At 42.5% G+C, this 15,711-nt stretch overlaps 1 protein-coding gene across 9 annotated transcripts in view; it reads right to left on the bottom strand.

Moving 5' to 3' along the window:
• Positions 1-15,711, bottom strand: part of ARHGAP26 (Rho GTPase activating protein 26) — a 509,638-nt gene that overhangs the window by 98,002 nt on the left and 395,925 nt on the right. For all 9 annotated transcript variants that reach the window (XM_074381099.1, XM_010338421.3, XM_039467604.2 and 6 more), the window contains exons 19-20: positions 12,082-12,220; positions 565-715 (exon numbers count right to left, since the gene is read on the bottom strand). In XM_074381099.1, the coding sequence (XP_074237200.1) occupies positions 565-715; positions 12,082-12,220 (290 nt within the window). The remainder of the gene's footprint in view (positions 1-564; positions 716-12,081; positions 12,221-15,711) is intronic.

Raw genomic sequence — 15,711 nt, 5'->3', positions numbered from 1 at the left:
GACTGTGGGTGCCCAATGCCCAAAATAAAGCAAAAAGGGTTCCTCTCTTTCATAGTCTCTGTTAAGAGGCCACAGTCATGCTAAGGTTTGAGGATGTGAAGACACAAAGGGCTCCTGGGAGCTCTGCCTTACGGAAGGGGACACGGAGGTAGCATCAAACATTCCCAACATAGTCAGTGGGGAGGGAAACCGAGATGACACGGATGAGAGAAACAGACTGGGTCACAGAGTTGCTACAGTCTCTGGATGTTTGTAGAACTTACAGAAATTGCTTTTCATGCCCAGCAGCCAGCACAGGCAATAGCTATCACCAAAGCCATCTCAGCAGGATGGTAAATGAAAATCACCAAGGCTAAGAAGCAGTATGTTAAGAGTAACGACTCCCTCTGAGATGATGATGCTTTAAAAACTCACAACAAGCCAGCTGAGCTCCCAGTTTAGGGAGAAGGTTAAAATAATGTTCAGGGGACAATGGTCCAAAGCCAGATGGAGCCAGATAGCAAATTCTGGGTGGAATGGCTGACCAAAGCCCTTGTGTGGTAGGCAGCTGGACATCGTACTTACAGTGAGTTGGGCCGGGTGGGTTTGACCACATTCAGGTCTGGGTCACTGGAGTTCATGTTGGGCTGCAAGCTGCTGCTGGAATTAAGGATGCTGTTTGGATTTGATGAGACAGATTCCAAACTGGAGTTGATGATGCTGTTCCTTTGTTCCTCTGGGGGGAAAAGCCACAAGCCCAATATTAATATTATTACATAGAGACAGTCTATTGCTACATGCACAAAAATTTATAAAGAATAAGACTGGATTGAGATCTCTTATCCCAAGGAAGCTTAAAAAACAACATAGGAAAGGTTAAGAATTCAAAGTGGAAAAGAAAGAGTCAAGGGGGAATACGTGACTCGAAAGGTTAAAGCAAACCCTCTTCCTCTCGTAACAGGCTATTATCTCCCTTCAATATAAGCCAGGATTTTTCCTAAGAGTGGCCCTACCATGGCACAATAAATTGCATCTTCTTTTGACTGGCAGACTGGCAGAGTAGAGAGCAGCCTTCATTGACCCCTCACATTCACCCAGATCCCCTTGGCTTCTGTGACACTCCCCTTTTATTCTAAAACTCCTGTCTCTAATATTGCCCTAACTGATCAGGCCACGTTCCACCTCCAGTTCCACAGAGCCTCACCAGAGAAGATCTACTGTTTAGCCACCAACATCCTTATGACTCCAAATTCCTGACCCTTTCCCAGTCACATCTTTCTGTGTTGCCTCTAGTTCCATGTATTTGGTGTTTAACTTCATGTGAATTCTTTGATAAATCGCTCTGTGATGGGCTGCAGAGTGGTTTGCCTATAAACAACAACAAAATACCCAAGTCCATGGTCCCAGGAGTCATATTCATGCTTAGAGAATATTGCCAAGCCAAGAGACAGAAAACCTGAGTTCTCTTCAAGCCCTGACTGGCTATGTGGACCTCAGGCAATTTCTGCTTGATCTTGGATTCTTGGTTAACCATCTATAAAATGGGGAGAACAAGAACTGCCTTTCACAGCTTGTGGAACTGTCATGAGGATCAAGTGGGATCATATGCAGGAATGTATCTTGTAAACTTCAGAATACTGTTCAAAGAAAAGAACTTTATGTTCTTCCCATCTTTAAAAACTTGGAGTTATGAATTGAAAACACAATTTTTAGAGATAATTTAGCTACATGGTACAGGCACCCACCATTGCTATAGCAAAATATTATAGCTGTGGAATGTGATTCTTGTCCCATATTCACTACAGATATACCATGTTAAAACCAACTGATATTTCTCACAATTAATTCACTTAAGTATCACATCTAGGCTAATCCTGGACCTTTTTGCAGTAAGTCAGGGGTATGTTACAATATATCCCTCAGAGAGCAGACTAGAGTCACTGGTATGATAATTTAAAGGCCAACATTTGAACTCGGGTCTCTTTAGATAATAAAGAGGGTTATACATCACAAAAATACTCTTCCCTTTGCACAAGGCATGTCTCTAAAAGTAAAGTATTCTTATGAAGTGATTTTGCAGTAAGCCTCACATTAGATATATACACACCCCAATACCCCTGATATCTTAGCAAATCCTTAATGCCCTGGATAAAGCCCCACGGGAGAGAGAAAAACCCTATGAGGTTACCTCCTGACTCCTGAATTCAAAGCAGATTTTGAAAGAAGTAGATTAAATTGATGCCTGAGATTTAGAACTGTTCATATTTTAAGAGCTTAATTTTTGAACAGAAACGACAACAAAGAGAAACCAAAAGAGTTACACTGAGCCAAGATGTAGGAGGACGAACAGGGCCTGTAAATGGGAACTTCCTGCCAGAAAGAAAAACAATGCTAAGATTACATAATAAGGGGATCACTGAGAGATTGGATGTGCCATTTATCAGTATGAATCAGTATCAGTAAAATTTTCCTTTTCACAAAACACGCACGCAAAGATGCCCAAAAGACCATGAGGAGCTCAAGAATACCATATAAAGAAAGAGAGTGAGGACAGCTGCCTCAGCTGCAACAGGAGACATTTACTGCTTCATAGGAGAGGACAGAGAAACAGTTTTATTAACCCTAGTTTGAGAACTAAAAGGGCCAAGTTTGCATGACATAATTCTCTGAATTCTTAGGAAACAGAAGAGCATAACTATCACTCACATTTCTCCTGTGATTATATTTACTTTTCCAGGAGAGGATTATCATTCTACAAACTAAAAACAATATCTAGCTAAAAGTATATCCATCTTTCTAAAATGTTACCAGGAGATTGTTTTTCTCCCTTACTATCCATTAAGAAAAAGGAGAGTATAAAAATGTACCATAAGGCTTCACAGTTTTACAGCCAAGAGGGCCAAATATGCATCCTAAGAGGCTGCCTCTGTATTGGTATGCCTTACTGAGCCATATGACAAGAAAACCCAAAAACCTGGCACTCCCTGACTATAAAATGACTATAATTTTGTACTAGATAGGTTTCATCATCTGTAGACAATACATCATGAGACTGAGAACATTTAGGTAAAAGATCTAAGCTGAAAGGCTGACAATCTTTACTGGGAGTGACTAGGCAGAAGAAGATTATTCCAGGGAAAGGGTGGAGAATAAGATCAATAGCCAATCAAATGTTTTAGTGGTTATAGCAAACTATACCAAGACAAATTTTAAAGCATCTGGAGTAAATTAAGAAATAAAGAGAAAATGAGCCAGGCATGGCAGTTTACGCCTGTAATCCCACCACCTTCAGAGACTAAGGTGGGAGAATCGCTTGAGGCCAAGAGTTTGAGATCAACCTGGTAAACACAGTGAGACCCCAACTCTACAAAATTTTTTTTTTTTTTAAATTAGCCAGGCCTGGTGGTGTACACCTGTGGTCCCATGTACTTGGGAAGCTGAGGCAGGAGGATTGCTTCAGTCTGGGAACTTAAGGCTGTGGTGAGGTATGATGGTGCCACAGCACTCCAGCCTGGGTGACAGAGCAATACTCTGCCTCTTTTAAAATAATAATAATAATAATAATAATAATAATAATAATAAAAGAGAAAATGATTCAGTATTGTCACTCAAAACAGGAGAGATTTTCATCAGCTGGGCAAATGAGTACTACTCCTGATAGAAGTGCACAAGAACAGGCAGCCTAGAAGACACTTTGAAAATATAAAAATAAAGATTAAGCAAATCCTTCAAATAACATAGCTAGACTGCCCTGAGTCACTGATGATTCAATCCAGCTCTGGTATCCTCATAGAAGGCATAAGAAGGACTGATGGCAATTATGTTGCTGAAGAAAAAAAATTACAGGCTAGTGGGCCTCAAAAGAAAAACAGTTATGAGTCAGGTCAACAAGATCATAGAGGACCATGACAAAGAGAGAAAGAATCCCCACAACTCAGGAGTATGCCTAAACTGGTGGAAGTCAGTGGGAATGCTTGCCCGCCTCAAACATGTTTGTCAACAAGAATCTCTCTTTGTATCAATCACAGAAACCAAGAGCACAGCAACAAGAAAATGATAAAATAAACCCCCAAATAATGGAAGGCATGCATTGGCAGTGCCTTCATGAACATGTATGTATTTTGTAAGGAGTGACAAACTGGGTATGAATTTGGTCCTTAAGGTTGCGAACTATCCAAGGGCAGGGACATGATGTCTGGCCATACAGCATCCGTTAACGTGGAGGGTGAGGTCAGCATTAGCCATCCATTCCTGGTGCCTAGCCCACAGGTCATTTACACTAGGGTTCCGTGAATGGTTATTTATAGGATAAATGTTAAATATAAGGGAATATACACAATCAAAAATTTATGCTGCTGAAACAGAAAGACGTCGTTTTGTGACTGAAGTTTTCAGGTGCTTTAGACAGGGACCACTAATGTCCTTGAAACCAAAGTACTGATGACAGTGGGCAGAGTTTTTGTTTTTTGTACAAATCAGGAACGGAAAAACATGAGTATGCAACCAAATCACTGCAACTAAAAAAGGAAAGCCGCAGAATAATTTTGGTGATATTGTACTTGTTCTGGGGGTTGCCATGGAAATCTGGGAGCTAAGCGACTTCACTTTCCATATTTACCAAGTGACTCCGACCTACTCTGATGGCAACCCCATCACACACGGGAGACAGGAGCTCTGTTTATCACAGAACCCAGAGGCGAGGCCAGGAAAGCACTCACAGAGCCAAGCCAAATTCACATGTCTTGGCAGGCCCAAACAGGTCTGGCTCACTGAATACACAGTGCTGGAGGGTAAATATAAAACATTTGCAGGAGGGTTCCCACCGTGCATGGGACTCCTGATGTCAGAAGACAAGTTCATATCCCAACTTTCCATGGTGCCTAAGAGGAAAGGGCAAAAAGAAGGGGCAAGAGGACTGTTCTTTAACAGCATCTCAGGATGCCTCACAGAGCTAAAAGGAGGCGACAGACTCCACATGATCCAACAAGGAGAAAAGGGAGTTACCAGACAGAGAAAAAGTTCTGCAAAGACACAGAGATTCATATAAAAAATAGGAAGACAAACGCAAAATACCCAGAGGCTTTCCTGTGCTGTGGTCAGAAGAGAGGTGTACTTTCTCCTGCTTGTTAAAGTGTTGCAATGAAGTCTGTAATGTATCATCTTGACAAGATGGGATGATAATAGCATGGCAGCTTAATGAATTTGGCAATAAAAAAATGATAAGTGCACAGCAATTTCTGAGTCTACCATCTCTGGGAAACACCCAAGTACATGGGAAACTTGGAATGAAACTTTCTGAAGCAATTTTTCCCCACTGTAGCTGTTGTTCCCGATAATAGCGATATGCCAAGTCACACTAAAATCTGAGGTGGTCTCATTTCAGGCTGACCCGGCAGCCTCAGTCCCTATGATAAAAATAATCTTAAAAAGCAGTCTGGGTAATATGTTTGGGTATATAAAAGCGGTCTGGGCAATGTTTTAAAAAAAAAATCTTAAAAAGGAGTTTAGGAGATGATGGATTACACAGTGAGCTGAAAAGTGGAGTCAATCCGTTGTTCTGATCACAGCACATGGCAGATAACATTAAAACTTTTGACAGATTATCTTCAGCAAAACGACTTCTGATTTTGGTTCTGTGTGGACAGACTGAGTCTCTCCCCACCACACCTCTAATAACCCTTTTCTTTGCAAAGGGAAAAAATGCCAACAAAACTGAATTTCATGAAAGAGTGAGGAAGTCACTGTGGCTGGCCTGGAGGCACAGTGAGGAAGACGCCCTAAAACACCATTTCAGAAACCACAGGGAGGAATGGGCCTCTGATGAATGGCTGAAGAGGAAGTTGAATGATCAGAGTTAAATGGACACTCTATTACTCACAATACAGCCCTCTTTTATACCTGAGAACTTGCTTTTAGGAAAAGCTGCTTCCCGTTAACCTACAGTTGACTGGTATCTGGGGGAGTCCACGTACAGACGGCTTATACTCTTGCTTACTAGAAAGAAGGAAACTACACATTTACTTACTTTTATACCATGACTCACTGCAAAATGGGGCTGAAATAGTACATGAAAGGTATAATTAAGGAGTTTTGTTAATAACCTAAAAATAAGTGAATATATAAGAAATATGCATTTCTCTCCAATTTAGAAAGTATAGAAAAGCATTCACATATATACGCAAATATCCTATATGAGCCACCCTCCAGCTGTATTCATTTTGGTGTATAAATGTCCAGTTGTTCTGCTACACAGAGAAATATATTTATACACACACACACAGACATATACTTTTTTCTCTTAACAAAGCAGACCCACATCATACTTAATGTTATCTGCTTTCTTCACTTGGTGATAGTGCCCAAAGTTTACACCTAGAATGTGCTTGTTTTCATTTAGCGGGTCTAGCTTGAGCTGTTTTTCCTGCCACCAGCTTTCCACAGCATCATTTTTTAATGGCCACATTATCAACACAGTTTTCAGTCATGTGTAGTAACTATGCATAATTAACCCAAGAAACGTATTACACCTTCTGCAGCCTGTGTGACAATAGGAATCCATGTGAATAAACATGTCATCTGCCAAAGCAAACAGGTGTGCCCAGAGCACCCACGATCTGCAAAGGCAACCTGAGAAAGGGCACATGCTACAGCTTTGACGGCTGAGAGAAAGGCATTACGTAAGCCTTTGAATACTATGAATTCCCAGTCATTTTCAACAAGGAAGACACATATGAGAAATACATAAGCTGAATTCTCAACCTCTCACTGGGCCTGTCTGGGAGAGGGTCCAGGATGAATTAATGGAACTGAAAGAATTATTCAGAGCTATAATCTCAGCAGCTAGTTAACATGATCCATGTAAAACAAGGCCCAAGAATCTATTCCTGCCCCCACCCCCACCGACGCTGTACAACATGTCCTAGGCTGCTGATGTTTTTGCACTCAAGCATCAAACAGGCTCTCTAAGAGGTGAGGAGACTCTTCATTTCCCTCACATATGGGCCTCTCTTTTGGAATCTGCAGGCTCCAAACGGGGGTATACTTCCTTAGTCAGTTGTAAGGTAAAACTATAGCCTGATGATAATCATCATAATTGTAGGTAACATTTATTAGGTGCTTACTATGGTCTAGGCCCAGCGTCAAGTATTTTACATAAACCAGCTCACTTAATCATGGCAATTACCCTCCAAGGAAGCTATTATTGTTGATAGATTTTACAGATGAGAAAACAGAGGCTCAGAAAAGGAAGGTAATGTGCTCCAGGTCTCGGAGTGGTCGGTGATAGAGACGACATTAAAACAACTCAGTCTGACTGCAGAGCCTCTGCTTTCAACCACCTTGCCAGGTTGATCCAACTCCAACAGCAATTCAAAGAGATGTTCTGCTAGAGACAGAAGACAAGGCACCCCGACGGTCCCCACCTTCCTAAGCCAGTGCTTCTCTAAATTGAGTAACATCAGCAAGATGAGGGTGCTTCAAAAATGTAGATGTCTGAGCCCCAGCCAAGACCTCCTGACTCAGAATATCCTGGGTAGGAAACCAAGCATCTGTATTTTTTGTGGGGGTGCATGGATGAAGTCTTACTAAGCTGCCCAGGCTGGAGTGCAGTGGCACGATATTGGCTCACTGCAACCACTGTCTCCAAGGTTTAAGTGATTCTCCTGTCTCAGCCTCTTGAGTAGCTGGGCTTACAGGCACCTGCCATCATGCCTGGCTAATTTTTATATTTTAATAGAGATGGGATTTCACCACATTAGCCAGGCTGGTCTTGAACTCCTAACCTCAGGTGATCCGCCCGCCTCAGCCTTCCAACAAGCCCCCTACAAGATTCGAATGCTCACTCAAGTCTATGAACCACTGTTCCAAGAAACGCATTTCAACATCTTGGTATAAATGCTAAAAATTTGGGACAGAATAAACCCTGTGTCACCTTGCAACCTCTCGGAAGAAATCTATAAGGTACAAGGCCTTGTTGCTGGCTCTCTCCAATCCTTCTGGCTCCCCCTTCTACAGTCGTCCAGAAAAAGTACAGCTTGTATGTCAATACCTTCCACCTAGATGCACCAGTACAGTCTCTGCTGGATGGTGTATCTGTGTGGAAACTTGGAGATTAAACAGTAATCTCCTTTGCGGCCATTCATCTGGCAGCATAGTTGAAAAACTTCGTTCCATCTATTCAAAGGTGATCACAAATGGGCGTGAGTGCTTTGGCCCAGGATATTAAAGCTACAGCTCAACACGTATCGCTCTCTGCGTAGTTGGTGCTAGATTTGGAGCAGAGGCTGTCATGTGGCTGTAGCCTGCCAGGACGCACACGGAGGAACCCATTCAATATGGTTCAGCTGCCCCCATGTAGCCCTGGAAGCTGGAGCAGATGGCTTTCGTTGGCTCTGTAACTCAGTCTAGCAAGGTTTTCACTTCTGTAGCTCAAGAACTGACAAAGGCACCCTTTTTTGGAGATAACAAAGCATAGGGAAGGAAGATTACCTGGGTACAAATCCCTTCTCTGCCATTTGCTAACTATGTGACTGCTTAACCTTTCGACCTCAGTTTACTTGTCTATAAAATGTGGATACGAGAACCTACCTCACAGGATTATTATTCTACAGATCACCTTTGTACAGCTCTTTCTGCAGTTCTACAGATGAGAGCTGCCCACTGCTACTCACAGAGAGACTCTCCCATCGAAGATCACCCTTCCCATCTATTGGGCCAGGATGGGACCTTCACATCCTTTGGCATCTTTCTCAAAATTCCTCTTTTCAGAAAACATTCCTGGACTGTCTACAGATAACTCTGATATCTAGCTCCTTCCTCACTAAAATATTCAGTGGTTTCCTGATGGTTTGTATTTGTTGCTATGAGGCTTTCTAAATTCTGCATTTCCCCATCATTCCCTTTCCTCTTGACCACTAAATGTTAATCTCAGAAGGTGCTCCCATTCCCAACACACACTGCCTATGATACGAGCAGCCACTTGCTGTCTTACAATGGACCTAAGTCCCTGCCCAGCACAGAGCATGAGAAACCATCAAGCTCCTCCTTCTGAGAACAAAACACAGCTTTATCTTTAGGAAGAGAAAAACAAAACAAAAAACCACCTAGAGAAGACTATACTAATACCCACAGATTAAGGAGAGAGAGAGAGTTGCAGGCCGGGACCTGGGCACACAACTGGTCTACTTACACTGAAGGAAAAACCCCTTCTGGAAAATAAGACATGCATCTATGAGCATCATCTAATATGCTAGATAATGCCATGAACCGGAAGTGCCAGTGCAAAGGCAGAGAGACCTGAGCCTATGGAGCTGCCACAGGTGGGTAGATCACCTGAGGTGGGGAGTTTGAGACCAGCCTGACCAAAATGGAGAAACTCCATCTTTACTAAAAAATACAAAAATTAGCTGGGCATAGTGGCACATGCTTGTAGTCCCAGCTACTCAGGAAGCTGAGGCAGAAGCATCCCTTGAACCCAGGAGGTGGAGTGTGCAGTGAGCCAAGATCATGCCACTGCACTCCAACCTGGGTGACAGAGCATAACTCTGTCTCAAAAACAAAAACAAAATTAGCCAAGTGCAGTGGCGTGCACCTGTGGTCCCAGCTACTGGGGAGGCTGAGGCAGGAGAATGGCTTGAACCCAGGAGGCAGAGGCTACAGTGGGCCGAGATCATGCCATTGCACTCCAGCCTGGGCAACAAAAGTGAAACTCCGTCCAACAACAACAAAAATTCCTAGAGACTTCCAGTTAAAATGTTCTGAGAAAAAAGGGAAAGTTAAGCTTCCTACAAATATCTGAGTATATCTGCATGCTCTGGTCGTGTTTCCAGGGAGCATTTCCTAACGTTAAGAGAAAGGCCCTATTGTTCACTGTCCTGCCCTTTAGCATCCCCTGTCTACCATCTGTAGACATGGACAGAGCAGCCTGCTCTGCAGCTGAGACAGACCTGCTTTCACACATCCTTAACTTTCATCCTCTGCCTTGTGTGATAAAATTAATCTTGCACAAAGATCTAGTTGATTTTCTCTTGATCTCCATTTTCATTCTTATGAGCTCCCAGAGAATGCTTTAAAGCCTATTCCAAAGCTGCTTCTGCTTCAGTCTAACCACACACCCAGCACTGTTTTAAGCTTAGGGGAATTTACCAGTACTGTCTAGCCTCTCCTAATCTGCACCGTACACGTAAGCGTAGCTGGCCTGGAAACCTGAGAAGCACATTACCCCATAGCCTGATGCCTCGTTCATTCGGCAGGTGTGAGTGAGGCCAGTCCTGTTCCAAGTGTTCCCCGGTACACTTGCAGGGACCCAGGCCACATGCAGACCACAGTGACAATGACCCCAGCCAGACATTTAAAGGGAACACAGGGTGCTGTTAGAAGGAAAGCCAATCCCAGCACAGGGACAAAGTCCTGAAATCTTGCATATCTGTTGACCTCGAAATTCTTCTAGGAATTTATCTTGAAGAAATGTTCATGAAAAAGAGCTGACTTAGTTACAAGGATGTTAACAGTAGCTTTACTTATAAATGCAAAATATTTGAAACAACCCAAATGATGCTAAATATACCAAAGCACCACCATATGACGAGATTCTACAATATCCTTAAGTGCAGGCAGGTTTTTGGGATGGGGAAGGTTTGCTTCTAGGCGTTATGGTAAGGAAGGCCATTACTTTAGAAATACAGGGGGATTAAAATAACCACCTTTTTTCTTGTGACAAAAAGAAAGATACTAATCCAGACATGAAGCCTCTCTTCTTCAAAGCAAAGTAGTTCACCGTCCTGCCTCTGTCCCTTTACTCTACCTCACAGAAACAAGTAATAACAATGACGATGATGATGATGATAATACCATCACCATCAACAACCAGCGTTTCCTGAACACTGACTCTGCACCCGGCAACGTATGAAAGGCTTTAATCCTCAGAACAACCCCATGAAATAGAAAGTATCAACCATACTTTACAGAAGAGGAGAATAGGGCCCTGAGCTATTAGATAACTTCCCAAGCCACACATAACTGGTGAGCAGCAGAGGCAGAATCACACCCAGACGACCTGGTGCCAGAGTGTGTTTAACCACTGTGTTCTACTGCCTCTCTCAATATATGTATCTCTAAGGAAGCAGCTGTGATGCTATTTACATTTGTAGTCACTTGTTTCCTTACTCACTGTTGAATTCCTTAAAGCCAAGGTCTCATGTTTATATTCCCGGTCCCTGGTAGGTGTCGTGTAAACATCAGCTGCATGAATGAACCAGCCTTCGTTCTCTGTGTGTGATTAAACAGTAACCAATAATAGTAGTAGCGGCTCTCAGTAACTGGCCCTTGCCACGTCTCAGATGCTGAAACGCACAATTTCATTTAATTCTCACAACTTTCCTATGAGTGGGTCCTCTTATCCCTATTTTACAGATGAGCAAACGGAGGCTCTCTTAGAGCAAAGGCTGAAATTTTGTATTTCAGGTATTTTAGGGCTCAGTACCTGATCATTGCAAAGAACTCAGAAATCCTGAGATGAAAAACAGATGTGATATAATCGTGGCAATAACACTCTGGTATTTGGAACAAGTAGGGCGTTGCTCCCTAATTAATTTACTAATGAATTTCAAATATTTTTAGGTGCTGACTCCACGCCAGGCACCATGAGAGGTGGAGAAGAACATCAGGCCGAGCCAGGTCCCACCCTCACAGAGTCACATTCTATTGGGGCATGTGACTCACACTAATGGGTATTTCATTACAGCTGAGAAAAGGAGAGGACACTGTCTCTATGGGAATGGCTAACAAAAGAGAAGCTGAAGAAGTAGTGCCTGAGCTCAGTTCTTATTGTGCAGCAGGAGGAAAAGAGACTCAGCTGTTTGTCCACAGGAGATCTGGAAAGAGAATCCTCAATGGCAGCCCTTCCTTTTCATTCTCAGTAATATTGCTTCCCGTCCTATCAGGGCTGCTCAGCAAAGGCACTTGGGAGGGCACAATGATACAGTCTTCAAGGACACAAAAAGCCAGCAGTACACAGAGAAAAGCTGAAAGTGTCCACTCTGAGCAGCTGCAGGTAGTATGGAATGTCCCTGAATGCCACACTGGCCCCATGCAGCAGAGACTCACGTTTCTCCGTTGATTGCACGGTATGGAAGAGCGTGAGGGGCCTCTCGCTGCAGGACGGGGGCTTGGAGTCGCTGCTCTTCTTCCGAGACAGGTGCAGCTGGGCATTGGTGAGAGGCATATCGGGCACAGTGTTAAATATCTGCAAACAAAGTTTCACAACAAGGTTACACGCATCTGTGAACGGGGAAGAGAACAGGCCTGAAGCAGTACAACGGAAAGCTTGGCAGTGTCTTGGAATTAGCAAGAAAAGATCCAAGAAGACCACTGGCAGTTGCTCAAGATTTCATTTTAAACATTTCTAGGAAATGGCATTAAACATTCTCCTTTGGAAGCTTATCCTAGAGTTGGATAACCACCCACTTCCATTTCTAACCTCTTCGACTACAATTTCCACTGAGCGTCTTTTCATCGTTCGCTCCAGGGAAATAGAAAGCAGCTGTGCTCAATAGAAGCCACTGTCTGTTAATAGCACTTGAAGTTTTTTGACTACCTTTGTCCAGAACCAACGAATCAAAAATCTCTTTATCTTTCTTCATTGGTTCTGTTTCTAAGTTCTTAAGAACTACTTCGGAACTTTCTTAAACTGTGAAATATGTATTTAAATAATGTTTCATAAAGGACCCTAGGGCGGGGCACCATTGCCCAAGCCTCACCAATTGTCCTCGGCTGCAGCATCCTTTTTTAGATCAGCAGCTCTGTGTTATCCGTGATGCTGAGCTTTTCCTCGTTTATCTCGATAAGTCACACACACATACACACACACATACTGTGGACAATTTGAAAAATGCAGAAAAGTCTCAAGAAGAAAACAAAAAATTCTCTCGATTTTACCACTTAGAACCACTGTTACCATTTAGGTTTTATTTGTTTTTAAGCTTTTATTTTTATTTTTTGGAGGGCCTTTTATCATCCTTCTAAAAGTTCATGCTAAAAAATGAGAAGTAAATGATAGACAAAAATCATGACAACTCTCATCTTTTTTTTTCTACCGATAAAAGTATAGTGGACTTTACTAATTATAACAGCTAACACTTGTACGGTGCTTACCATGATTACAGTAGCCGCCACTTATTGCAGGCTCCCTTAGGTACCAGTCATCATACTGTGTGCTTTTCATGTAGCTCACTCAGTTCTCAGCAATCCTGAGCAACAGGTAATGTCCTCAGCATTTTATAATGAAGAACTAAGGCTCAGAGAGGTTCAGTAGCCACAACTGTAGATACCATTACAGATGATAACAGTTCATTTTTAAATACATACAATAATATTCATGCTCATTCATTCAACCAGCACACACCTTTTACGCATCTCCTTTATAGGAGGCACTCTGGGTACAACAGTGAAGGAGGCAAACACATTCCCTGTGGACAGAGTCTGCACTCCTGTGGCTTTGATTTACTAAGTCCTTGCCACACTAGGCACTAAGTTAAATGCTTCATATGAATGATCCCAGTTAATATTAACACACACTTTTCATCATTGAAATTATATTCTTTATGCCATCTGTATTATATACATTTCATCTAACATTATACAGTATCTCCTCGTTCATTAAAAAAATCTTCAGACATGATTCTTAATGGCTGCATAATACCCCCACTATAAATTGAAAAATCCAAATTTGTGGATCTGTTCATTACCATCTCTTATTCTTTGAAGTTGGTCTCCTCCTGAGTTTTCTCCTTCCTAAATGATAGTCTCTGATGTATCTAGGGCTATCCTTCACCCATGGGTGGCCCTAGACACATGAGTCTTTCTCATGGTCCTCTCTCCTTTTGTGCGTGCATTTAAAAACAGAACTCAAAAGCTGATATGTAGGAAGCAAAATCATAAGAATCATAAGAATTTCAGCACAAACAGCTGCTCTCCGTGGGTTGGCAGGTCCTCGGGCTCCAATGATGCCAGCCAGCTGGTTAAATCAGTCTCACTCCTAAACACAGCTGTCTGAAAACAGCATTATCATATTTTCCCTAGGGGACTGAAAATTTTCAACAAGATAAACTGAATCACTACACGTAGCTGAGTTCAACTGGGGCAAGGGAATAAGAAGAGAAGGAAACAAAGTAAAAGCAAGAAAAAAACTCCTAACTTCTCAAGCAGCTGGAACCCCAAAAAACAAGTTTACCAGTGCTATAAACATCTCCAGTCTCTTACTGAGCCTCTACAACAGAAGGGAAAGCTCAAGGGCTGCAACCTCTAAGAAGCTCTCTCCCCACTCTTTATGTGGCCATCCCCAGGTGACAACCTGACTGTGTACCATTATCACTGACATTTAAAAATAGCTCCTATGTATGAGTTTTGTACCTGCCAGGCACTGTGCCAGGCAGATGCATCCGAAGATGCATCCCTAAACTGTAGGTCAACAGCAAAGCAATTTGGATGACCCTCTCACAATGAGAGATTGCCTGCCCTGCCACACAGCTAAGCAGGAGAGTGACCAGGAGGGAAGCCCCAGGGCTGCAGCAGCCATTCATTCGGCTAATCTCCAGGCAATCTTCACTACAAAAGCTGGTGTCCCAAACATACAAGAATGGGTTTCAACCTAACGGTGTCTTCCAGCGTCTTTCTGCCTCTGGCCTCAGTTACACCAACTTCGGCAATCTCTAGCTAACAGCATTTGAAAATGAGTTCAGAATTAGTGATAGGCCTGGTTTTAATATTTTTCCTCACATCCCACTTCACCTCTGGCCTCCACATTTTGTCTCTTTTTTTCTAGCAAGTTACCGAAAATGAGTTCCTCACCCAATTACAATGGGAGCAAAAATAATGTATACTTCAATTTCAACTGTCAACAGAAATGCGAGTTTTTACTACTTCCTGAGAACTGTAGCAAATGTTGGAGAAACAAAGAAGAGGAACTTGTGAGGAAGGACCATGGCTTTAGACAGATGCGTGAAAAATTGCTTCCAAGACAATATTTATATACAGCAGAGCAGGAAAAGACATGGGAACAAATGAGAGAGTTCACCCTGCTCATCAGCTGTTTCCTCTAAAATAATTAAGTTATCCAAGCATAAGAGAATCAGCTCTGCGAGAAGATTTTTGCCATGGGCAAGAGCCATTGTGAGCCAGGCCCAGGCTCCTGAAGACCGCTGATAGGGCTATTCTCAGGATCAAATTAGATAACATGCAAGGAGGCATGCTGCAAAATGTCCAGTGCCAGACACGGGATTGTCATAATTACCGCGACACGTTCTTCCAAGGTACAGGGTGCCTCTGCAAATTAGATCAAGTCAGAGCAGACGACACAAACTTTCATTAATGACTCTGGAAAATCGTTCCCCAAGTGATTGTTGTTTATTTAACTCTGACACTTGAACACATGCAAATCGTTTAAAGCCTGTTGACTGGCCACGGGTTTGCCTCCATGCTAGAAGCTCGAGTTGAAATTCTAATGAGAATCTGAATTATTCACAACAATTTTGGTTATTCCAATCCTATTTCATTTTAAAAGAGATGATTTCAAGAGAATCAAATGAAGTTTTCTTCAGTCTGTAGAGAAGAATCACTGTGCAAATGACCCTGTTGAATGACGGAAGCAGGAGCTCATATAACCTACAAGCCATGGATTTATGGAGCTCTACTGTGTGGCTGGAACAATCCACTCATTTCACAGAGACTTTCCAAATT

Source organism: Saimiri boliviensis, chromosome 1 (genome assembly GCF_048565385.1).
Source record: "Saimiri boliviensis isolate mSaiBol1 chromosome 1, mSaiBol1.pri, whole genome shotgun sequence".
Lineage (NCBI taxonomy): Eukaryota > Metazoa > Chordata > Mammalia > Primates > Cebidae > Saimiri > Saimiri boliviensis.
This window is presented reverse-complemented; position numbering and strand designations above follow the sequence as displayed.